Here is a 24,141-nt window from a genome sequence, read left to right as displayed (position 1 = left end):
GGGAGCTCGCCCCTGAGCCCCGCCCCGCCGAGCCCTTTTCCGTAGGCTCAGCTGCCCGCCGTCGGGACAAAGTCCAGGCGCCTTCCCAGGCGCTCAGGGCTCACCCACAGGCAACCCCCCGCCCCGCGCCCCGCCGCTTTGTCATCTGCCACTGTCTTCTCCAGCCACGTGCGTGCACTTCCCATAGCCTCACAGAAGCTTCCGCATTTCTAGGGCCCTTGTCCCAATGCCCCCAGAGCCCTGCGCCCTCCAGGGCCACTTGGCCTACGGCTATGGACACACTGAAGTGTGGCCACCTGCCTGTCTCTCCCCGGCCCCCCTCCCCAGGTTTGGAGGGGGACCTCTGGGGCAGAGACCCTTCTAAACATGCCTCAGGCCCCTACTGTCCCCAACTTCATGTTTTGTCAACCGCAAGAAGCCCAGCCCTGAGTAAGGATCTGGGCAACACCTCAGATTAGGAGAGGGGAGGGTGTACGAGGGACTCGGCAACTCCCGGTCTCTGAGCCTTGGGCCTGGGAAGTCAGAAGTCACATTCTCCTCCTGCACTACTCACTGGACACCTCTCACGCTCCCAATAGAGGAACCCCTTAGAGGAATGGCTCCCGAAGAAATCTGCCCCCCGCTGCTGCAGTAAGGCTTGAAGACTGCCACAGACCCCAGGCCGCTGAGGGGCTGGAGGAGAGCGGGGCACGTACAGGACCCAGGGGGTAAAATGACAACCACGCGGGAAAACCGAGGTGCCACGTACAGGGCCTGAGGGCGTACAGGGCCTGAGGAGGCTGTGGAGAGCCGAGCGGCCAGGGCCCTGCCACAAATGAGGACTCTGGTTCGAGTCACCATCGCCTTGGTGCAGCTTAGTCTGGGTCTCTGGCCCCAGGACAGAAGAGGACCGAGCAGTACTTGGTATTTTTTCTTTCTACATTTTATTATTTCAAACCAGGTGAACAATTCCATAAAACATGTGAAAAAAGCAAGGAAGTGTTCAACGCTGAAGGACCCGGGCCTGGGGCAAGGGCATGAGGGGCGAGGCCCCCAGCAGGCAGCGGCGGTTCCTAGGTTAGCGCGCTAAAGAGCTACATTTAGGTTAATGGAGCCAGGGCCCAGGGCCACTGGGATGGGGCCCTCGGTGACGTTGGCAGTTGTCTGGATCAGCCCTTGGAACCCAATTCTGTGGAGGGCAGGGCAGGGCAGGAGTGCCGCCCACACGGGGGAGGTGGGGTAGCCAGCGGAGGGATGGGTGTAAACACGCAGACACACTCAAGGCACGGAATCACTGGAAGGGGGCTGGGTGGGTGCTGGTCAGGATTTGACAGTTTTAAATAATTTTTCTCTAAAAAGTTTTCTAGGTTTGCAGTTTTGTCTTTTTTTTTTTTTTTCCTTTACTTTCATTTTTTTTTTAAAAAGCTACGAGAATGAGCAAGTGGACTGTAGTCTCCAGGAACGGTGGCGTCTCACGCTTCTTGTGCTTTTTCCTTTGGGGCCTCCGAGCGGCCGGAGGGGGCGGGATGGGCAGGAGGCTCCCTGTAAACATTTGGACTGGGGCTGGGTCAGGGGCTGGTGTTGAGCGAAGCCAGGGGTCCCAGGCTGGAGAAGTGAGTGCCCCTCCAGACACAGGCCTTGGGAGACTCAGCATGTGCTCCCCTCCCCCATCACAGAATAAGACAATGTTAAAACCAGAACAGATGCCCGGGGAGGGGGTACCGCGGCCGTTTCCGGCACCCAGGACAAGGGCCGGCTTTAAACAGGGAGGCCTGTGGCAGTTCCTCCCCCGAGTCTCTGGAACTGAGGAAGAGGACAGGGGAGCCAAGAACAGAGAGAGGAAAGAGGGGAAAAGCAGCCCGGGGGTGGGGGGCAGGCAGGGAGCGTGGTCCTCTTGCCCCCATCTTCCTCAGGAGCTGGGGGGAGCAGAGTCGGCGGTGGCCCTGGAGGTGGGGGGACAGTCAGGGCATGGGTCGGGGGGTAGCCGGAGTGTGCCTCTCCTCCCACCCCCCTAGACAATGACCCTCTCCTTTTTCTCATCCACCTGTTACCGGGGACACAGTGGCTGCCCGGGAGCCAGGGTCTGTTGCTGGGTTACATGAGGGAGGGGAGTCTATAGCACTGGCAGAATCTTCCCCATCTCCCCCAGGGCCGGTGGGGCCATCAGCAGCCCAGGACCCTCAGATAGGTCTGAGGGAAAGACTGCAGGGCTGAGCACAGAGCCGGTCACACTGAGTGTCAGGTGGCTGGGACCTCTGTCAGCCAGCCTCCCTCAGGCCAGGCCAGTGGCTTGGAAGGGGGGTGGTGAGGAAGTGAGCTTTCTCCAAGGGAGGCCAGGACAGCCCTTCCGTTCCCTCCAGGCGCACGGCCGGGGGCTTCTGCTGTCTGCACCACTGCCCGGCCTGTCTGCGTGCTGGTGCCCCCATTCAGACGTCCCGCTGACCTACCACCCTGTGCTCCCAGGCTCCCCACCTCCACCCTCCCCAGCCCCCACCGGTCCCTTCCCCGGGTTCGACGGCTCCGCTCTGTTCCACCCCCGCTCACCATCCTGCCAGGCCCCGCTGCCCCTCAGAAGAGGCCGCAGTCCTTCAGGTTGTTCTTGATGATGACGTCAGTGACGGCATCAAACACGAACTGCACGTTCTTGGTGTCAGTGGCGCACGTGAAGTGCGTGTAGATCTCCTTGGTATCTTTGCGCTTGTTCAGGTCCTCGAACTTACTCTGGATGTAGCTGGCCGCCTCGTCGTACTTGTTGGCCCCTGTGGGAGACGAGCCGGTGAGGATGGGTACCACCTGCGCGACCGGCAGGAACGACCGGGTTCTGTGCACGTGGACAGACATGCATAGAACATGTGCGCACGTGTGCGAAGGGTGACGGTGTGCGTGTACATGCGCGCCTGAGTGTATAAAGAGGGGCTCCTGACTGTGCACATGTAAGGGGCATGTGCCCTGTGTGCAGGCACAAGCCCGGAAGCCTAAGTGAGGCACCAGCTCCTGCCTGAGTGTCCTGCAGTTACCATTCTGTCCAGTGGGGGGCGCCTGTGCACCACCTGGTCACCACCAGCTCCTCCCCAGAGGCCCAGTCCCCACACCTGTGTACTCAGGGAAGCAGATGGTCAGGGGGCTGTGTGTGATCTTCTCCTCAAACAGGTCCTTCTTGTTGAGGAAGAGGATGATGGACGTGTCTGTGAACCACTTGTTGTTGCAGATACTGTCAAACAGCTTCATGCTCTCATGCATGCGGTTCTGGGGGCAGGACAGCGCGGTCAGCACCTGCCCCTGCCCCCCGCCCCCACGCCCCCCCAGCGGCCTCTCGGCCTCTCACCATCTCCTCGTCCTCGGCTAGCACCAGGTCATAGGCGCTCAAGGCTACGCAGAAGATGATGGCAGTGACACCCTCAAAGCAGTGGATCCACTTCTTCCGCTCAGACCGCTGACCGCCCACATCAAACATCCTGCAGACACGGGGTTGCCTTAGCTCCAGAAAAGGCAGTTCCCAGAGAGGGTCCCCGTTTCACAGGTTGGCTGAGGACAGACGCCTGCTCAGAGCAGGGCAGCTGTCTTCACGGCCTCCCCCACACCTGCGTGCCTCACGCCTGGTTCTGGGCCAGAGCGCATCTGCACGGGCAGGGCCGGGGCTGGTCAGCAGGGCAGGATGCAGCCACATGGGGCGGGGGGAAGCAGGGGAGCTGAGCCACTGGCAACCACGCAGCCTCGAGAAACCTCAGAGCGGGGCTTGGAACTCCTGGAACAGCCCCTCCCACCCAGCAGAGCCATTAGCGGGCCTTGGAGTGAGGGTCCCCCCACCCCCATGTGTTGCCCCAAAGACTGGCAAGTCCCACCCTTCCACCCTGCCCACATGCCGGCTCACTTGAAGTGTAGGTCCTTGAAGGTGAAGTGCGTCTCCACAATGCCCGTGGTCTTCACACGGGTCCGTAGCACGTCCTGCTGTGTGGGGATGTAGTCACTCTGCGCGATGCGCTCCAGGTCATTCAGGTAGCTAGAGGTGGGGGCAGTGGGTCAGTGGGGGCTGGCATGAGGCCTCTTCACCTGGACCCCAGGCCAGCTGACCCAGGCCCTCTATGCCTCCCCACCCCTCATTTCTCAGACAAAGCCCTTGCCTCTTCAACCCTTGCCTTCATTACATTGCTCAGATGAGGAAAAACTGGACCAGAATCCTTCACCTCCTGCCCGGGGAATGGGCCTGGAGGAGGTGCAGCTCTGTGCCCGGCCAGCCAAGCCCTAGCACCCAGGTCTGAGTCAGGCCTGCCTCGGACAGGATCTAGGCTGGTGGAGTTGCAAACTGAGGAGGGTGGGAGGGGGCAAACGTGTCCTTCAGGGAGGGATTCGGGATGCAAATCGGCACAATCACAGCACCCACTGCGGAGCGGCCCGGCATGCCCCTCGATGCGGGGCTGGACAGGTCGGGGCCTGCCAGGCTCAGTGGGCTCTTTGCCCAGTGCCCAATAAAATTTGGGCTCCTCGGGGGGGAGGGCACGGACACCTGTTTGGCAGGAGTCCCAGGGGCTCCTCATTACCAGCTCCCTTGATTACTATCAACACTGCCCCTGCCAGGCCCTGGGACTGGCTCTGCCGTCTGCCTCAATATCCTTGCTGTGCCCTGGGGACTGGGTCCTCCGAGCCACTGCCCAGTGCTGAGGTCTCACTCCTGGCGCAGGCCTGCTGGGGCCAGTGGGAAATGACCTCAGAGACGCAGGGACAGAACAGAAAAACAGGAAGGACCACGAGCGCCCATGACGCATGTGCTGTGACCTGCTTACTGCACCCTGTCGCCTACTGAGAAGCTCCTGCCTAGAGGTCTCCTGGGGGGTTCCACACCAGCCTCTCCCTTCTCCCCAGCAGGGCTCACCACAGGGACCCACCACGCGCCAGCAGCCTTGAAGGACTGCTGTGAAGAGGGGGTGGGGTCCTCCCGTTCCCTGTAGCGTTCCAATCTGCTCCCCACCCCACCCCCACCTGGGGTGAGCTTGTCATGGCCTAGGAGAGCGGGACCTGTGTCACTGCTGAATCCCCACACCCAGACCAGAGCTGGGCACACAGTGGGTGGCCTGGAAGGTGGCCCCATCCCCACCTCCGTGAATGCCCTGGACACTGAGGTGGTAATGGTTGGGAGGGCCCAGCCCTGCCTGCCTCTAGGACCTATAAGCTCTGCTGGCGCTGAGCCCCTGGGACCTCTGGGGGTGGGGGTGTGCTGAGATCCAGAGGCCCCACTGTGTTTGGCTATGATTCTGCAGCTCCTGAGGGGCGCACTCGCAAGGGCATTCAGGCCACTGCAAGGAGAGGGAGTCAGTCCGTGTGACTGGGGCAGGGCTCAGGGCTCAGGGCCAGGTAGGACCCGCCTCTGAACCACCTCGCCCTGGTTCAGCCCCTCTCTGGGCTGCCTCAGCCCTGGATGGGCGGCGGGAGGGAAAGGTGCTGCGGAGGGGCTGGCTTAAGCGGAGGTGGGAGGGCTCAGGTATGAGCACGGGCACTGCTGCCTCTTTGGGTGCCCTCGCCCAAAAGGGCTGTGCCCGTCTCCCACAGCCCCACGGCCGTCAGCACTGGCCACCGACTGGCCCTGTTCTCCATGGGTGCTCAGCCCCCTGCACCAGGCCTGACACGTGGTAGGCAGCTCAGGGAAGGAGTTCAGAGCGTGACCCTGTGGGCTGGGCCTCTGGACAACTCCCAGAACCCCCCTGATTCCCCAGCCGAGTCTTGGACTCTAAGCTGCACACAGATCTGGCCCCTCCCAGTCTCTTCCCCTTGTGTCTTCCTCTCCGGCCAGTCTGAACATCTGCAGCCGGCACTGCTCCCTCCAGGACTGTGCACAGGCTGTGCCCCCCACCCCCGAGCTTGTCCTGTTCCTCCCCTGCCCATCTCTTGCTCAGAACTTGGCTGAGGCAGTCCCTCCTCTGGACCTACCCCCACTCCCACCATGACACGGACACCGTGGGTAGTCACTGCTTGGGGACTCATCTGCTCCACTCATCCCTGGATCCCTCAAGCCTTGCCCAGGGCTTGGCACAGGTGGCAGCAAATGTCCTTTAGGACGATTATGTCTAAGGACAGATTAGACTCAACTGGCCCTGGGGGACAGCAGCCCTGCCTGTCCCTCCTCCTGGCTTTCACTACCATGCCCCCACCTCAAGGCAAAAACCTCCAAGGCCTTGGTTGACAGTCATCAGCTACGTAAACAGAGACTGGCAGTGTCTTCCTGGGAGTGTTCAGGCCCTCCACTCCCGCCAGCGGTCCAGCACCCCCTCACCCCGCCCAGCCCCATGGGGTACTCACTAGGCCGCGGAGTCGTTGAGCTGGTACTCCCGAGAGCGGCCAAAGCAGGCCTGCACACCGTGGTCGGCCCAGAGCCTCCGGATGACGCCGGACAGATCCTCAGGGAGCACGCCTTGCTCCTCAGCGGTGCAGGACAGGGCAAACAGCTGCCGGGCATCATCCTGGGCACGGCGGGGAGGGGGGGGGTCAGCCAGTCACAGGAGCACACCCCCACCCTACCTGGCCGAGGCAGGGAGGCTTCCAGAATGGCGCCTGGGCTTGGGTATTCCCAGGTTCCGCAGGACAAGGCTTGCCCTGAGGCCTTTAGGGAGGCAGGCGGGGGTGGAGGGGAGGACATACCGCTCGGGAGGGGTCGGCAAAGTCAATCTGCAGATTGCCCATGGCTTTGACAATGGCCATGATGGATTGGATGGTGTTGCTGTAGACAACCGCCCGGTACTGCCGGCATTCCTCTTCTGAGTAGCCATCCTCGTGGATGATCCTGGCAGCCAGGGGTCAGGAGTTAGGGGCCAGAGGGCACAAGGACCACACACGGCCTCCTGGGGCTGCTAGGGCCTGCGGGACCTCCTACAGAGAGGAGGAAACCTCCCCCCACCCCAACCCCCTGGGACCTGAGGATGGATGACTGCCTCTGGCAAGGTCCTGGGCGTGGCGGAGACAGGCTGGGCCATTACTCAGTGGGGGCAGCAGAGACCCAGAGGAAGAAGAGGGGAAACCAGGGTTTGGCAGCTGCTTCTCACACACTGCACTTACTTCATCTGCTTGACAATGGTGCTCTTCCCTGACTCCCCAGCACCTGGAACAGAGAGTACAGGTGGTCGGTCAGGGAGCAGCCCCAGCGGGGCCACATGGACAAGCAGCCAGTGGCCCAGCCGTGGCAGCCCTGGAGGCAGAACTCACCCTGCCCATCAACTGCACTGGGAGACAGAGGCAGTGGGGGCCTGGTGGGCGGCAGGGCTACCCGGGGTGCAGCTGGCAGGGCCACAGTGCTCAAGGCAACCCAGACCGCCTGCACCCTTGGGGGACTCACCCCAAGCCTTAGCTTCCCATGAGCTTCCACTGCCCACCACGGCTGCTCCCAGCCCCCACTGTCGACTGCCAGCCCTCAGGAGTGTCCTTGTCATTCTCACGCGGGCAGGCTCGCCAACATGGTGCCTGGGCAGAGCTGACAGGAAGGAGCCCCGCACACTCCAGCAGGGTATAGTCCCTCTTCTCCTCACACTCTGAGCCACCTAGTGGCTGGGCTGGGGCACAGTGTCATACTCCTGCCTCCCAGGCATGGCCCAAGTGTACCCTCAGCAGATGGAGACCACCACTTGGGAGACACGCGGCATGGCCGACACAGACTCACACGCACACACCCCTGGACTGATGCATGATGCTTCCAAGTCTGGCAGAGGCCCATTCTGTATTCTCTTTGGCCGGTGCCAAGGGATTTGCTGGTACTCTTTCCCATGACAGTCATATGAGCCCCACAAACATACTGTTTCTGTTCCCATTTTACAGACAAGGACACTGAAGCTCAGAAAAGTAGTCCTGGCCCAAGATTGTGCAGCCAGGATTCAGACGGGCAGGGAGACACATAGGCCTATGACGCCTGGCCTGCCCAGCCTTTCTCAAAATGTGGCTCAGATGCTGCAGGAAGCCCTGGGAGGGTGGTTTTTTATTTTGTTTTGTTTTTAAGAAAGAAAAAAGCAGATTCCCAGGTCCCATCCTAGACACACAAAGCCAGATCTTAAGGGGTACAGCCCAGAAACCCACATTCCCCAGGGAGTCTGCAGGGAAGTGTGAAGACCAGGAGGGCTGCCCTATCTCCCTGGCTGGGGGACGGCGGGGGTGGGGGCAGGACCTCATCTCCTCCTTTCACTGTCCTAAACTCCAGGTAGAACACATCTCAGTGGGGCCAGCTTTCGCTCCCAGCGCTTGCCCAGACTGTTCCCTCTGTTCCTTCCCCATCACTGCCAGTCACACCTGCACCTGACAGGCCCTGCCTCTTGCCAACACCAGGCATTTACCCATGGAGTTTTCTCTGCTGGGCACGTGGGCCTCATGCCCCATTTCCACGTGTCCCAACCCTCTTGATCAATGTGGCAGGTCAGTCCCTCTGAGCAGCTCAGCGGGGCAGATGGTGGGGTCTGTGGGGAGGTTACACTTGGAGACTCTGGCTCCCACACCCCTCAGGGTCGGTCAAGACAAGCTCAGAGGATGAGGGGCTAACACACACACACTGAGGTGAGCAGCAAGAATAGTGTCAGCAAGAATCGTTACGGCAGAGCCACGAACAGCGCCCTCTATGGGTCAGATGCTATTCGAAGCCTACCGCGCCAACTAAGTAATTTCACCTCCCCGCAATCCCACCTAGCAAATGAGGAAACAGAGAGAGGCTGATGTCACCGTGGTCCTAATCCCCTCTGTGGGTGGCCCACCTTGCTGGCCTCCTAGAGCTGCCCTAAGAGCCCTTTACTGCAGCCGCGCCACACTGTCCTCAGGCCCCGACTGCACCTATCACTGGGTTCACTCCCTGCCTTCCTAGGCAGATGTTTCTCTGAGTCTCTGAAGTGCCCTCCAGTCAGTAGGAGAGCACTCCCACCCTGTCCCCACCAAGGCCCCTGCCCACCTCCATTTACCCTACCTCCCACCCCAGATCGACATTTTACCCAGAAAAACTGAGGTACAGCTGTGGCCCTCACAGGGGCAGGGCTGGGTATGTCCACAACCCAGTGGCCTCCCTGAGAAGAAGGGTCTGGCTCTCCTCACAAATGCCACTGGACTGCTGGGGATCACCGGGCTTCGGACCGTCCCAGGCCTGCTTCCCAGGATAGGGAACTAGTTGGGGGGGAGGGGGGACAAACGTGCAGTCTCTGGGCAGGGTGGGAGTGGTGCTGAAGCAGCGAGCCCCTCTGTCAGTTCAGCCCCTGAGCACTAGAAGCACCCGTCCTGGTGCATCCCCCTGGACATGGGCTTGGTCAAATGGCAGTACTCCCACTTCTCCATTGGGCTGCGCATGGCAGAGGAACAGCCAGGGTCCCCCACACTGACATCCCATGCCTGCTGAGTGGAGACCTGGGGAGAGGGCCTAGGAAGGCCCGAGAGTGATGCCCAATCATGGAGGCCCATCCTCCAGGGCCAGAGAGGGCAGCACCGGACGGGCAAACCACAGGTGCCAGGTGACCTCCTGAGGCAGAGGAAGACTTGGGAATCAGGGGTCTCAGCCAGTACTGGGGGCCCAGTGGTGGAACAGAGGCCAAGGATGTGAAGTGATAGGTCAAATCAATCATGTGGGCCCCAGCCAAGCAAACCTAGACTCAGAGCGGGCAACTGTCCGGGGCACAGGAGACCTGAGATTTTGGTGAGGTGTCCCCTCTTGTGTGTCCACCTGAGGCACCAGTTTCCCTGTCTGGCCTTTTGACCACTCTCTTGGTAAAGTGCTGTGGCATTCCGTGGCCCTGCCCAGAGATAGGGATAACAGCACTCTTGCTTTGCATCTCATTTTCCTAGCAGCAGCAGACCTGGCAGGCCCAGACGTGGGCAGTACCTGGGTGGCCAGGCTGGTGCGAGCACACTTGCTCCCTGCCCCAGCCAACGGGGGGTCCACTTTCCTATCCCCTTTGAGCCTCAGGCTCCCTCCCTGTCCCATTTTGAGGGTTAGGAGGACATTCTCTGCCCCTGTCTGGCAGGTGGACAGACCCAAATCAGGGAGCCCCCATCCCTGGACTCAGGACAGTCCCTTTGTCCTCCCGGCCGCTGTGACTCAAGCAGAAAGGAGTGAGTGGCGGGACGAAGGTGTGGTGCCGGTGGCCAGGCAGGAAGCTGCGGGCGACACAGGACAGAAGCAGAAGCATGGCCCAGGAGCAGCCTCAACACGCGGACCAGGGAGCAGGGGCAGAGGCGGTGAGAGGGTGGAAGAGGTAGGGCTAGGTGCCCCGCAAGCTGTGGGTCCCAGCCCCCCTCCTCACTCCCTCCCCCCGGGGCCCTATCCCATCAGGGCCTGGCAGTGCTCCCCTATCAGACCAGCTAGTACTGGGCTCGGAGTTTGCTTGTACCCTGCTGATCCTGGGTACCTGGCTCCTCCCACCCAGCGCTGCACCTTCCCCTCAGGGGAGGGGGCTTCACTGGCTGGCCCTGGACTGCTGCCAAGGTGCTTCCGATAGAAGGTGGCAGGAGTCTCCCGCCCACAGAGGACCCCACCAGGAGCTCCCTTCTCCAGCTGGGTGAGATCAGAGGGGCCCACAGAGGCTCCCTAGGACGGCTTCGGTGTTCCCATCGGGCCATACCTCTTCCCACCAAGAAGAAACCTCGGCAGCCCTTGCCCCAGGGCGCAGCTGCTGGACCCCCAGCAGACAGGCAGTAATTGCCATGATGTGCTGGCGACCAGTCTGCTCTGCATTAGAACATCTGCTTCCACTCTGGGAGTGCCGGGCCCCAACGGAGGAGGGAACGGAGGGGGAAGGGAGCCGGCACAGCTCCACCTGCCTGAACAAGGAACAAGGCCGGGGGCCACTGCAGCAGAGACAGGACCGCGGGGCCTGTTGCCTGATGCCGACTTCCAGTCCCAACATCAGGTCACTGCTGTCTGTCAGTCTTGGACCCCCTACGTCCCAGACAAGGCTTTGCCCTGCTGGGAGGCCCTGACACGCTGCTGTTGTCCTCTCTGGCCTCAGTTTCCCTTCTGCAGGGGCTGCCAAGCCTCGAGTGGCCAGCTGGCCTATCTTGCACTCTCAGATCCTCTCCCAGAGGGAGGTCCAGACCTCCCACAGCCCCGGTGCCCACCCCGATCCTTCCTGCTGTCTCCAAGGGCCTCATCCCCTTTCCTGCCCTTGCTCTGGTACCCCATCCGTGAAACAGGACAAGGACGGGACAATTCGACACAAAGCGCTTCTCGCAGTGCCCAGCACCCGGCGAACACTCAGAAGTTATCGCTATGTTTCTACTCTGTGGAAGATCACAGAAGTCCCCAAACCTTTCATTTCCTGCAGCCTACGAGGACCATACTGCATAGGTCACTGTAACCACAGCCTGCAGAGGCCATCTCATCGGAAGGAGTTTCTGAGGCTTTCAGCAGAGGCACAGTGGAGGGCAGTGACCCGTGGCCCACAGGCTGGCTTAGCACTGCCGCTCCTGGAGGGGACTTGTGGACCCTGGGACAGCAGTCAGAGCCCCTCGGGCCTCTGCGGGCTTCTGGTTCTCAGTTTGTCACTCCCCTTCCACATAGGCCAGGACTCGACCGTAGCTGGAGCCTCCCTCGGCCCCCGAGCCTTGAGGCAGACACTGCTCCCTGACTCCATGTGCTCAGAAGCCTGGGCAGAGGCTCCTGCGCTGGTGGGCTCCCCTCTAACACATGGGGCTAGGGAGAGCAGCCAGCTGACGTGGCGGCCCGAGGGCAGAGACTCTCATGCGCAGCGGGGCTGGGACCACAGGGTAGACTTGGGCTGCAGCCCAGCTCCAACCCACAGTACCAGGCCCGCCCCCACGGCCACCCCCCAGTCGGCCCGAGTGGGGCACAGGGAGAAGGTGGGGGTGACCCCTGGGAAGCCTACCCCAAAGGCAGCCCGGGCACCACCTCCCACTCTCATCCCAGGAAGGTGCCACGTCTCTGGCCCAGCCAGTGGTTCCGGGCCCCTTGGCTCTGGCCCCTCCCCTGCAGCCTCAGGCCCCCAGGCCGCGCCACCGCCAGGGGGAGCCCAGCAGCCAGAGACGGTGGAGGAGGTGGGGGCTGGGCAGTGCCGGGAAGCCTTTGCTTCTGAAAAGCAGCCTAGGCTAGGGGCAGCTGGGGGAGGTGCCTGGACCCTCACTCGACACCCTCTCCCAGGCCTGGGAGGCCCTCCGCCGGCACAGGCCCCGCACACCGGGGAACAATGGAGATGGGAGAGGGGGGAGGGGAAGGGGTCCGCCAGACAAAGGCCCTCCAAGCCCCGCCCCTGGCGTCTCTTCCTTCCTCCAGGTGCTTTTCTTTGGTCCCCTCACTCTCTCCAAGGCGCTCAGTAAGGGTCTGGCACTGTGGGGGGGGGGCAGGGGCATGAGTCTTGGATGGGGGCTGCGACATCCCCATCCACAAGTGTGGCCTTGCTTCCCCCAGATGCCCTAATAAACCTGGAACCTCCCTCTCTCCAGTCTCTGCCACTTGGGCGGCCTCCGTGGCTTCCAGGCCTTCATGATGCCCCCACCAGGGAAGCATTAGCAACCAAGATCCGGCCTACTACTCCCAAGTCAGAGCTCTCTGTGTAAGGGAGTGGCCTCGGGGCCTACCAGACGCGGAGAGGGCTTCCCGGGACAGGGCTGTGTCCCCTGTCATGTGGCCCTGCCCACTGGACAGAGGGAAACCGAGGCACTGGGTGAGGCAGGCCAGCTTGGAGGGGAGGAGGCCCTTAGGCTACAGGTCTCACTCTCTACAGGAGCTAGGAGATGCTGGACTGGTCCCAGGTCACACAAGGGAGCCAGGCTATTTGACACACTCCTCTTCCTGGATGCTTCTTTGTTGAAGAAATCCCTTTGCTGTTTTCCAAGAATCTGAGTCCCCCCATCTCTCTTCGGGTTCGTTGTGGTGGGCCCTGGGTGAGATGCCCAGCCCCCAGGCCTCAGTGTTCCCATCTATGAAATGTACCCCTCCAGGGAGTGTGCCAAACTCAAGGCCTGCCCTGAGCAGCCTCCCTCGGATCCTCACACTCACCCAAAACCACCCCAAGGTCCAGCCCAAGCACACGGCTTGTCTCTGTGCCCATAAGCCATGGGGCCTTGCTGAGAATCATGACGTCACAGGTGCCAGCGCCCGGTACAGAGAGAAAAGGACAGCCTGAGGTCACACAGTGAAGAAGGCGGGGGAGTGGGCTTTCTGGGACCCAAGGTCTTTTTTTTTTTTTTTAAGATTTTTTATTTATTTATTTGAGAGAGAGAGAGAATGAGAGAGAGCACGAGAGGGAAGAGGTTCAGAGGGAGAAGCAGACTCCCCGCTGAGCAGAGACCCCGATGTGGGACTCGATCCCGGGACTCCAGGATCGTGACCTGAGCCAAAGGCAGTCGCTTAACCAACTGAGCCACCCAGGCGCCCGGGACCCAAGGTCTTGAGTGGCTGCGAAGATGCATGTTCTCTGCTTTGTGCATGGCCTCATGGCCCAGCAGGCCGTGAAGCATCTACGCTAGCTGTCCTAAGGTCTCTCTCAGGCTCCTCAGCCCCCTACGGCCTGGCCTGATAACGCACAGCACAAGCCCCAGGAACCTCCGTGGGGAAAGGCAAGGCCACACAACTCGGATTCACAGGCTGAGGAGCATGGGGACCCGCCTCCTCACCCAGCATGCTGTTGTCAGCCCACACTGCGGACACATTCGGCTGCCACACAGTGCTGCAGGCAGCCCACCACAGCCTTTGCTCTTAGTGGGGGCCCTCTGCGGGAAAGCTCTTTCCTTCTCATCTGGACAACTCCTGGACTCAGGGGCCCCCACCCTGGACTTTGACAGTCTCTGACCCTTCCTCAGGCCTCGTCTCGGTGCTCCTGAGCCTGGGGGTTATGGGAGGAACGACGTAGTGTTAGGAGACAAGCGAAGTACTCAGTGGCCGAACTATGATCTGAGTCTTTCTGTGAGGGAACACGGGCCGGGGGGCAAGATGGGCAGCTGCATTCGGATAAAGTCACCCCATGGCCACACAGCAGGAAAAAGATTCATGAACAGACTCTTGGGTCCCCAACCTCCAGGGCAGGCAGACTGAAAGAATCTCCGAAAAGAGGAATCGAGGCCCCCCCCAGAGACAGGTCCCCGAGCGTAAGTAGAAAACACGTGGACCCACAGCATCCGCCTCTCGTCCAGACTGACCAGTTCTTGCCAGTTGGACACACACTCCTGACGGACGAAAGCAGTTGTGGACAAGTGCTCAGTCACTATCTGGTCATACCTTGGTGTCTCCACTTATTGGGTAAGTCATGTAATATCTCCAAGCCTGTTTCCCCATCAGTGAAATGGACAGAATGTCAGTCCCAGCCTCACAGGGTTCAGTATGGTAAGACTGTGAAGAGTCCAGTCCTACATAATAGTCACGGTTCAATCAGAGACAGCGGCTGCTATCACCAAGGGGAAACTGAGGCCCAGTGATGGCACCCCCAGGCCCAGCAGGTGGTAGTGGCAGAGGGGAGGGGGATCCTCAGGCTGGACTAAGGGCCCCTCTGTCCACTCCCCGGCCGGGGAAACCCAGAGTGAGCTAATTCCGGGACTGCTGCTCCATTTCCGGGCATTCATCTCGGCCTGTAGCCGGCCTTCCGGCTTCGCAGGGCAATGGCCGCTTGGGAATATAAGAAAGCAGCCCTCTGCTTTCCTGCTAGCCGCCCCCCCACCCTGCCGCCGTCCCTGTCCCAGCCACCACTTCCTGTGGTCGAAGGAGGGGCCTGGAATCCTTCTCAAAGGCACCACCTTTTCTGAGATCCGGGGCCCAATAGTTGCTGAGGTGGGACAAGGGACAGAGTTGCCTGGAATGACGCCGACCTGGTGACTACCAGCGGTGGGCCTTAGAGCTATAAAGAGATGAGTCTGGGCAGGTGGGGTTCAGCTTCCAGGTCCCCCAGCTGACAGGGCTCACACCCCCACCCCAGCACGGACCAGGAGCAGTCCTCTAGCTTCTTCCTCTTTTGGGCTCCTCCTCCCCCAGCTGCTTCCTCCTTTTCCTCCGGTGTGGACACCACTTCCCCAGGCCCAGCCCTGCCATGCAGACTTCACTGCCCCTCCTCCCATCCAGGGCACAGTGGGTGCTCCCATCGACACCCCCCTCCATATTTTGAGGCCGAGCAGCCTTGCACCCCAGCATCCTCCAAGCCTTCTCAACAAGCTTTAGACAATTCCACCTTCAGGCTTTGTTTCAAACTGACCTGGCACTCACCGCCAAGCCTTGGAAATGCACGCAGAAGGCCGACACCGTGACCCAACCCGACCCAGCAACTGTTGGGTGATTCCAAGGAGATTATTTCTCCCAAACCACACAGCTGAACACAGCTCCAAGAAGCAGCATGGGGGTGAGGATGGGGTTGGGGTTTAGTAAGAACAAGAGCTCCAGGTTAGAGGGGCTGCATGGAGCTGGGCAGAGGGGTCCCACCCTGTACTTGTGGCTGAGAGAAGGGCTGCCTGAGGTACCAGGGCCGCTATCAAAGGGCTTAGTCCTCTGCCCTCGTCAGGGTACCTTGATATGTGTCCTTAGGCAGGGCCTATGAGCTGTGGCCCAGCCAGAACCTGATGACCCCTGCCCCCTCAATGTACTCCCAGATTGGGACTCCTGCCCCAAGATATTGTGAAGACAGGACGGATGCTGGCCTGGGTCCTGCCCCCATCCGCCCAGAGCTGCCTCCCAAAGCACAAAGGGGTTTTGGGGAGGCAGCACTCAGGCTCCAGGTCAGACCATCTCATCCTCTGCTGGGGGTGTGATGGGGCGAGGCCCCAGTCCCTCAGTGGACAAAGCATCTTCCATCCCATTCCTGCCAAAAGAATGGGTGGCTTTTAGAGACAGAGACCGAGAGAGACCGCTGTGCCCGGCCACCTTGGCCCAAGCCACCCCAAGTACAAGCCCCTGCAGTGCTGGAGGTGTAGTGACCTCCCTGGCAGGGGATCAGGCCCCACCCCTACCTGCTGTCACTTGCTGGGCAACAGTTTGCAGGCCCAGGACACCAATGATGCTACCCAGTGACCCTGCAGCTCAGGGCAGCCCAGGGCCAACCCCTGACAAGCCACCCAGGCCTGAAGGGGTCCCGGACCATGCCAGCCCTCCTCTGGCTGACTAGGCTCCAACTCAGCACAGTGGGTGGCTCGGGGCTGGCTCGGGGCCTGGCATGGAAACCTGTGCTCCCCAGCTGGCTTGACTTCCACCTCCAGCTATGGAGGCAGCTCATTCCCTCTCTCCTTGCCACCTGCTCTGCCCGGTCTGGGGTTCTCCACCCCCACCCTCCTGGGATGCCCTCAGCTGAGTGCCGGTGTCACTTCCTTTGCAAAGCCACCCCAGTTCACCCAGTCTCCTGGCTCAGGGTATCCCCTGAAGGACCCAGTCCCACTCCTATCTAGAGGTCCCTCCTGTTGGCTGCACCAACACTAGGGGCAGGGGCTGGGCCCAGCGGGACTGGGCAGGACGCAGGCACAGGGGGTCAGAAATGGCTTAGACCCTTGCTCACTTCCCAGCGTGGGAGCCCCAGTGCGGCTGCTCAGGAAGACAAAGCCTCGCCCAGCCTGGGGGAGGGGTGGGAAGGAGAGACGGGAGGCCCAAGCTACCCCGCCCCCCATTCAAGTGCTAATGAGCTCCAGCCGGGACCCTGGAGGCTGTGGGGAGAACAGGGAGGCGGGAGGCTGGCCTGGGTACCAGCCCACCTGGTGCCTAGAGCCCAGCCACATCCCCAGCCTTAGGCCCCCAGGAAGGCCGCTCAGTCCCCAGAGGTTGGGCTTATGGTCCCCAGGACAGTCTGTCACTCTGGCTGGCACCAACTGTCTACACACCTCAGTCCCCCTCCTTGCTGCGAGCAGCTGCCTGAGGGCAAGGGAGGGGGTTCCCCTGGGGCCAGGCAGCCTGGAGGCTGTGAGAGCCTTCCCCACCAAACTCTCCACTGAGTAGGAGCCATGAGGGGCTCCCTCACCTGTTTTCACACCTCCAGGCTCTGGGGCATTTTCTCCACAACACCTGTGGCTGCAGGAAGGCGCCCTGTTCCCAGGTTCCGGATGGGGAACAGAACACCTATAGGAGTTCATTCATCTGTCTCTGCGTTTCCCAGCGAATGCACCAGGTGGAGCTGGGATTGGAACCCATGTCTGCGTGACCCCAAGAGCTAGTCCAACGAGGCGAACCCTCCTCCCCCAGGCCAGGCCTTCCAGCCTCAGTGACCTCGCTCAGTTGGTCCCTCGGCCCCATACCTACCCCCTGGCAAATGCTGCTCATTTTTCAAAGCCACCCAGAGGACCGCCCCCCTCCCCCTCCACACACACTCTATTCAGTCTCTTCCCATTACCCAGCCAACCAGGATCCCAGGCTACCCTTTTTCCAGCTAAACCAAGCACCAAGCAACAGCCCCAGAATTACTTATCCCTGTTCATGGATGTGCTCTATAGTGTCATTCTTTCCATACATGCTTAATAGGCACCTACTGAATGCCAGGCCATTTGTTAGAGACACAGACAGGACAGAGACCACAAAACTCCCTTCTTTTTCTTTTGGTAAACCTAATTGAGCCCTTGTATGAGCAGTCCCTGCACTGGCCAGGCCAAGAACTCCTGCAGCATTGCTCTGGCCTGAGCCCCAGGGCTGTGGGGCAGTCCCAGCCCTCAGAGCTGGACCGGCGGCTCTCCTGGAGTAGTGAAGACAGCAGGCCTGCAGCGGTCCCCAGACCGCCCGAGCTGCAAGGAAGCATGCCACGCCACTCCTAGGAACGGCTGGAGGCCCTACTGCATGCTCTGCCCTGTGACAGGGTACGGACTTGTCAGCAAGAGTTCTGTACAGGGGGAAAATGAGGGTTGTCTCTGAGGAGCCAGCCGGGCAGGTGGGGAGTTGAAGAAGAAACAGCCTGAAGAACTCCCTTGCTATCCGCCACCAATCCCTGTCACTGGCCCGACACTGAGCCCTTGCCACCTGCCCACAATACGTCAGGTTCGGGGACCGCCATCTTACTCCTCCACCTACCCACCCATCTCCAAGACTGAGTTCAGACTAGTAACACTTCCTTCATTCAACAAACAGACAAGAAGCATTCAATAGGTGCCAGGCTCCATGCTTGGCCTTACAGAAGGCTCAGAAACGAACAGGACACAGCCTGCCCCTGTAGTCTCAAGGAAAGGCAGCAGTCACCCAGGCAAACATGATGCTCTGATGGGGGAAGCTCTAGCACCACGAGCCAGAGGAGGTGCTTCAGCAGCCTCCGTGAAGGGGAGCTGTCAAGGAAGGATCCTGGGAGGTGGTCCCTGAGCAGAGTCTTGAAGAACAATCAAGTAGGAGTGAGTTAGATGGAAAGAAGGGAAATGCACGCCAATCTAGAAGAGTAGATGCAAAGTCCCAGGGGCAAGAGAGAAGGGTTGTTATTTATACCCTGAAGCCTTCATGGAACCCACCAGGGACAGTCTCTCCTTTCTCTGGAGGCTGCCCACACAAGCCCATCCCAAATCAGAGACATCCCCCAAACACACACTCTGGCTTCCTTTCCCTTAAGTGCCCAGCCCAAGGCCCTAAATTCCACCTGGGGATTGTTGGTCAGTCAGGTTGAACTAGGTGGCGGTGTGGGGCTGGGGGGGGTGGCTGTCCCTGAAGTAGGGCTGGTATCAGCAGCAAGCTACCAGGAAAAATACCCTCACTGATGTGTACCACATCTGCCTCTGCCCCCGGTGCCCATCCGCCAGCAGGGCTACCCAGGAGGGCAAGGAGCCAGTATGCGGGTGGGGCAGCAGGCGTGGTTCTGGCTGGAAGGGAAGGCTGGCAAATTGCCCAACCGAAGAGGCCCGTTGCCTGGACAGAGTTCCTCCCGCTACGTGGGACAGGCGCCCAGCACTCTGAAGCTGCCCCAGCTGGGCTCCCAACACCTCCCTGTACCTGGATGGGAAAGGGATGGCCAGCCAGACCCCATGCAGCCTTGGGTCCCCGATTTCAGGCAGAGGTAGGTCTCTCAGCCCCTTGCGGTACACCCTCTGCGGGGTCTGAGCTCCCATCCCCTACCCCCAACAGGGACCTCCCTTTTCTCCCCATCCCGGGCCCAGCACTCCTCTGGCCCAAACCCAGGAAGCCCATTCAACAGAGGAAGCAAAGGCCAGAGGAGCAGGATGCTGAGATGGACTCCCCAGCCTAGAAAATGCTGAGGCAGACCCTGCACCCCTGGTTGCTGCCAGCCCAGTGTGGGAGGGGTTGCCAGGCCCAAACCCTGAGCTGAGCTCCAAGGAGCAAGACTAGTGGAATGGGGTTGGGACACAGAGGGCCAGGAGTCCTCTGCAGCCTGGCCCGATGGCCTAGTCGCCCATCTCCTCAGCCGATCGGCCTGGGAAGGGGCTGGCCAGCGGCCTCAGGGTGGGCACCAGGAGACGGTGGTACCGGAAGCACCCTACCCAGGCCCAGCGGGCATCAGCAACGGGCCCTCCACCTTGGCAACACCCACTCACTGGTGCTGCCGCACTCGCAGTAAAGACAGGAAGAGGCAAGCGCCCAACGCAAAACAGCCCAGGAGGCTGGGCCGCCGCCCCTTCCCGCCCCTTCTCTTCCTACCCGCAGCGGCGGCGGAACGGATGCCATTTTGAAACCTCTGGGCTGTGCCCCTGAGGCCAGGCCCCCAGGGACAGTCAACAGATGGGCTCAGATGGAAGACACACTGTCCCTCGGCCAGGCACCCAGCAAGGAAGGCTCTGCTTTTCACAGCCTGGGGACCCCACCACGGCTCTGAGGCTGAGGGGCCACACCCCCCCCCCCCGCATACACTGTCCAGCCCCCAACGCTGCTGCGAGGACATCTCTCCCCCCACCCCCCCAGGCCCCTGAATCAGGCAGCCACCAGGCACCACGCCTGCTCCCAGTGGAGGCTGGACGGGGACAACTACCAGGCCCACAGTCTTTGCAAAAGTCCACCTCAGATGTCCCCCAACTCCAGCTGGCCCCCAAGTCCTCATCTAGCTGGTCCGCCCCTTCCCCCTCACAGGGCCTCACGATCTGACAGGCCCCCCAACTCCCAGAGGCCAAGTCCGGGGCCTTTCGGCCCAGAAAGGGTGTGGGAAGACCAGCACTCGTCAGCACATCTCCTCGGCGCGCCCGCCGGCCGGGGCACCAATATGTCGGCTGTCTCACCACTTCCACTTCCCCCCACCCCTCAAGCAGCCACCATCTTCCCTGGCCTTGGAGGCGCCGCAACCCAAACTCCTCCACACTTGCACTCCCTCCTACTCCCCAGACACCCCCCTCACCGGCCCAGATGGGGCTTAGAAACTGGGAAACAGCCAGCCGGCGGAATCTCCCTGGGAGGCTGGAGGCCTGGCTCCCTCCCCCAGCGCAACCAGTGGAGCCTCAGTCCAGCTCCTCAGTCTAGGCCCCCTCCTCCCGGCCGGGCCCACCCGGTGCAGGAGGGGTGGGGGGAATCAGAGGTAGGCCAAAGTGTGGGAGAGGACTTAGGGAGGAGGAGCGGAGGGTCTGAGGAGTACAGTGTACAGAGAGAGACCAGGTGGGCCAGATGGAGGGAGCAGGGATCTCTAAAGGTTTGGGGGTTCCGGCTGTAGAGAGGGCTCATGAGCAATCACAGTTTCCACTTGAGAGGCACCCTGGTGTCAGGGTGCACAGGTGGAGGATACAGGGTTCAGAGTAGGGATGGGGCACAGAGCTGGAAGGAGGGAGTGGGTGGGGGCCTGGCAGGGGCCCCAGGGATATTCATGCCCAACAAGAGGCGCAGGTGGGGGAAACAGGTGGTGCCTAAGGGTGGGGGCCAAGTGGGGTTCTGGGGCTTTGAGTAAAGTCTAGGGAAGGATGGAAGGACAAGGCAGGGACTCTGAAGGTCTGTGAGGTTGGTCAGCAAGGGTGAATGGTCAAGCAGGGTTCTGGATCTGGGGGTCTGGCGACTGCGACGAGCTGAGGGTCTAACCTAGAGTCTGGGCTACGGATCAGAGGTCTAGACCAACGCAGAGTTTTGAACCATTATTTGGGTGTCCTGGCCAGGCGGGGTCTGGGAGTTCAACTCCAGGTGTGGGGGTCCAGGCTGAGTCCGGGAGTTCAAGGCCCTCAGTCTGGGGGTCAAAGTCCTTGTCTGGGCATTCGGGCGGGGAATCGGGGGTCCCAGCGCAGGGCGCGGCCTCACCCAAAAGCAGCAACTTCACCTCCCGCGCCGCCTTCTCGCCGTCTTCCCGCAGGTTCTTGTCGATCATCTTGGAGCGCTCGGCCGCCGCCTTGTCCTCGGCACTCACGGTGCAGCCCATCCCGCCGTCCGCCGGCCCGGCCGCCGCCCGGCCCCCACACGGCCCCCGGCCCGGCTCGGCCCCGCCCGACCCACTCCGCTCCCGCCGCCGGCCCTCTACGGGTAGCTCTCGGGTCGGCAGTTCCGAGCGTCTGCGGGCGGTGCCTTCCCGGCCGCCGCGCACCGACAGCGGGGCGGGCCGAGGGTGGGGCCGGAGCAGGCCAGGCCCGGGACTGGGCCGGGGCGGGCCTGAAGGCAGGGCCATAGGAGATTCGGGGCCGGTGATTGGCTAGAGGGAGGAGCGAACTAGAAGTTAGGTTCAGCCCAGACTCGGGTCCGGGCTGGAGGCGGAGCCACGCCGAGGAATAGGAGCAGGAGTGGAGCCAAGCCCAGAGGGATTGGGCTCCGGGCGAGCTGCAGGCGGGCCCGGGCTCCAATTGGATGCAGAGCGCCTGGAGCTCGGCTGCCCGACGGCGGGGGCGGGCGGATCTTGTAGCCCGAGGGTGGGGATCCGGGGCACCTCGCTGGCTGAGCAGAAACCAACCCTCGAGCTTTAAGCAAGTTGGGCTAGCTGGGTGGAGGAGGCGTGTCTTCGTCTCGTTAAAGTTAATGAACCCAATAAACTTGTTTCAGGATCTACAGAGCCCCGCAGCCTCGCTAAACTTCGGCTTTCTCTGTCTTACGCGGGTTTGGCCCCTTTCTTGAGTTCAGTTTTAAAAAATGTCTACTGCCACCTCTACACCTTTGCCCAGGCTGTCTCCCTCAGCCGGGGTGCCTTCTCTTGTCACCCAAGGCTTTAAACATCCTTCACCGATCTAGGAGGCATCCTCCTGCACGAAGTCATCGTGGACTCCAGCCTGGGACATGGCAACCAGGTCGAGAGAGAGAGAGAGAGAGAGAGAAGTAGAGGTCCATCGGACTTCTGGAAACATAAGTGGCCATGATTCTATGGCCTGTCCCCACTGGACAGTGGCTGCAACCCTATGGCTGGACAAAGGTGGAGTGGAGGCAGCAGCATTTCTAGCAGAACATTGCAGTCTTTCTGATCCTCTTCAGGAAGAGCCCACAGCCCTCACCTCCGATGGACCTCCAATGATAGGTTCTACCAAGGGCTACCGAGAAAGATGTCCTGTGTGGCCCCAATGCCATGAGGCGAGGAGTCCTCAGCCCAAAGACAAGGAAGGTCCACAAAGGCAGGAAGGGAGCTGGCCACCCACAGCCCCCTGTTTGCATAGACTCCCTCCTTACCGCCCTGCCACACATCTTGTTTCAGCTCCAAATCCTCAGGCTGTCTGCTCTCCCTGGAGGGTCTGTGGATCCCTATCTGAATGGCTCCCTTGTTGAGGAGCCATTGGCCTGTAAGTCCTCCATGGGTCCCTCCAAGGTTCTCTCCTGCCTGGAGCCAAAGCTCAGGCAGGCCCTGCCACACGCATGCAGCAAACATGATGAAAACATATAATGGCCATCCAGGGACATAGACACTCAGAGATATGCACTATTCATCCAGATATACGCCCAGCTTCCAACATGTCTCAAATCCACAGAACATACTATAAAATGGGTGCACACAGCCAAAAACACAGCCTGTCCACACGTAGGCTACAAACCCAGCTTTAAGGCCAGCCTCTTCCCCCGCCAGCCCCGCCCCACATTTGAGAGCTGATCCTCCCTCCTTGGGCCTCCCCAGCTGACTCCTAGCAACAGCCAACAGCTCTTGCAGTTGCCGGGCAACGGGGAGAACCTGTCAGCCCCTTGGAGGCCAGGCTCACCAGAGGTGGGCAGACACAGACCCTAATCAATGGAGGCAGGGCAGGACAGGGGCCACGGGGAGCCATGTCCTCCCCCAGCCCCAGGCCAGGGTGTGCGGTCCTTGCGCAATTCCACCAGATAGTCACTCCCTCAAATTGTGCATTCTTCCCAGAGTGTCCAGCAACCCCCGCTCCACCCCTCCCGGCTGCCCCCTCTCTGGCTTCATGGGGGGCCCCAGGGCTATGGCTAGGCCTCTGCTTCCCACTCCATTCACACGCCTCCCTCCCACTACAGGGGCTCAGAACCCCACTCTGTCATCTCCAGCCCAGCTTCTCCCCTAATTACCAGCCCCATGTCCATCACTGGTCTGAAACCTCTCCCACCCACTTCAGGCACCTCCAGTGGCCCTTGTTCCTGGTCCCTCCACTTTGTGACCTCTCACCAGCCAGAGCCACGGCCCCCTCCTCCCCAGACCTACATCCTTTCGGTTTCTTCCCCTTCTCATCTCCCGCCTCAAATGTGTCCCTGTCCTATGTCCCTTATTGTAGGCCTCCAGTCTCCTCCCTGGCTCTCGTTTCCTCCACAATTCATGCTCTACATGGCAGCCAAGGGGTCCTGCTGAAAGGAATCCTATTGCTCTCTTCTCACAAACCTTCTGTGGCTCCCCAGTGTCCTGAGGATAAAGCCCACACACCGCTGCACCCCAGTGCAGGAGGCAGAGACGGTAGAGAGGCAGCTGACAGCAAGGACTCTGGGGAGCAGTCTACAAACTTGCCAGCTGCATACTACTTTGGAGAAATACCAGAAACTCCCGGTGCCTCAGTTTTCTTATCAGTAAAATGGGCCCAATAGTAGTATCTACCCACTATACTGGCTCAGGTCAGTACTAAGGGAGGAAATGTAGGTAAAATGTTCAGACTATGCATGAACACATGGAAAACTCTAAGTAGGGGTGCTTGCAGCAATTCCTGCAAGGCCCTGTCCCCACCCAAGGCCACCCTCTCTCCCCCCATTTAACACACCAGCGCTCAAGCCATCTGACTGACCTCTCTCACCCCAACCTCTTTTTTTTTCCCAAAGATTTTTATTTATTTATTTGTCAGAGAGAGAGAGAGAGAGAGCACAAGCAGGGGGAGTGGTAGAGGGAGAGGGAGAAGCGGGCTCCTCACTGAGCAAGGAGCCCGATGTGGGACTCGATCCCAGGACCCTGGGATCATGACCTGAGCCGAAGGCAGACGTTTAACGACTGAACCACCCAGGCGCCC

At 60.8% G+C, this 24,141-nt stretch overlaps 1 protein-coding gene across 1 annotated transcript; it reads right to left on the bottom strand.

Annotated features, from left to right (window-relative positions):
- Positions 1-904: 904 nt before the first annotated feature.
- Positions 905-21,291, bottom strand: GNAI2 (G protein subunit alpha i2). Its single transcript, XM_027585219.2, has 9 exons — positions 21,032-21,291; positions 7,024-7,066; positions 6,610-6,751; positions 6,271-6,431; positions 3,851-3,979; positions 3,305-3,434; positions 3,072-3,225; positions 2,524-2,738; positions 905-1,922 (listed from the first exon to the last, which is right to left on the bottom strand). Exons 1-8 carry the CDS (start codon positions 21,147-21,149, stop codon positions 2,548-2,550), a joined length of 1,068 nt encoding a protein of 355 aa, XP_027441020.1. The 5' UTR covers positions 21,150-21,291; the 3' UTR covers positions 905-1,922; positions 2,524-2,547.
- Between the last annotated feature and the right edge of the window lie 2,850 nt (positions 21,292-24,141).

This window comes from Zalophus californianus, chromosome 1 (assembly GCF_009762305.2).
Source record: "Zalophus californianus isolate mZalCal1 chromosome 1, mZalCal1.pri.v2, whole genome shotgun sequence".
In the NCBI taxonomy this organism is placed as follows: Eukaryota; Metazoa; Chordata; class Mammalia; order Carnivora; family Otariidae; genus Zalophus; species Zalophus californianus.
Note: the sequence above shows the minus strand (reverse complement) of the source record. Positions and strands in the feature narration are given on the sequence as shown.

Coding starts and splice junctions, on each gene's coding strand:
- GNAI2 (XM_027585219.2), bottom strand. CDS start 21,149: ATGGGCTGCACCGTGAGTGCCGAGGACAAGGCGGCGGCCGAGCGCTCC. Junction 7,067..21,031: donor GGTGAAGTTGCTGCTTTTGG/GTGAGGCCGCGC, acceptor TCTCTGTTCCAG/GTGCTGGGGAGTCAGGGAAG. Junction 3,980..6,270: donor CTCAACGACTCCGCGGCCTA/GTGAGTACCCCA, acceptor CCCCACCTCTAG/CTACCTGAATGACCTGGAGC.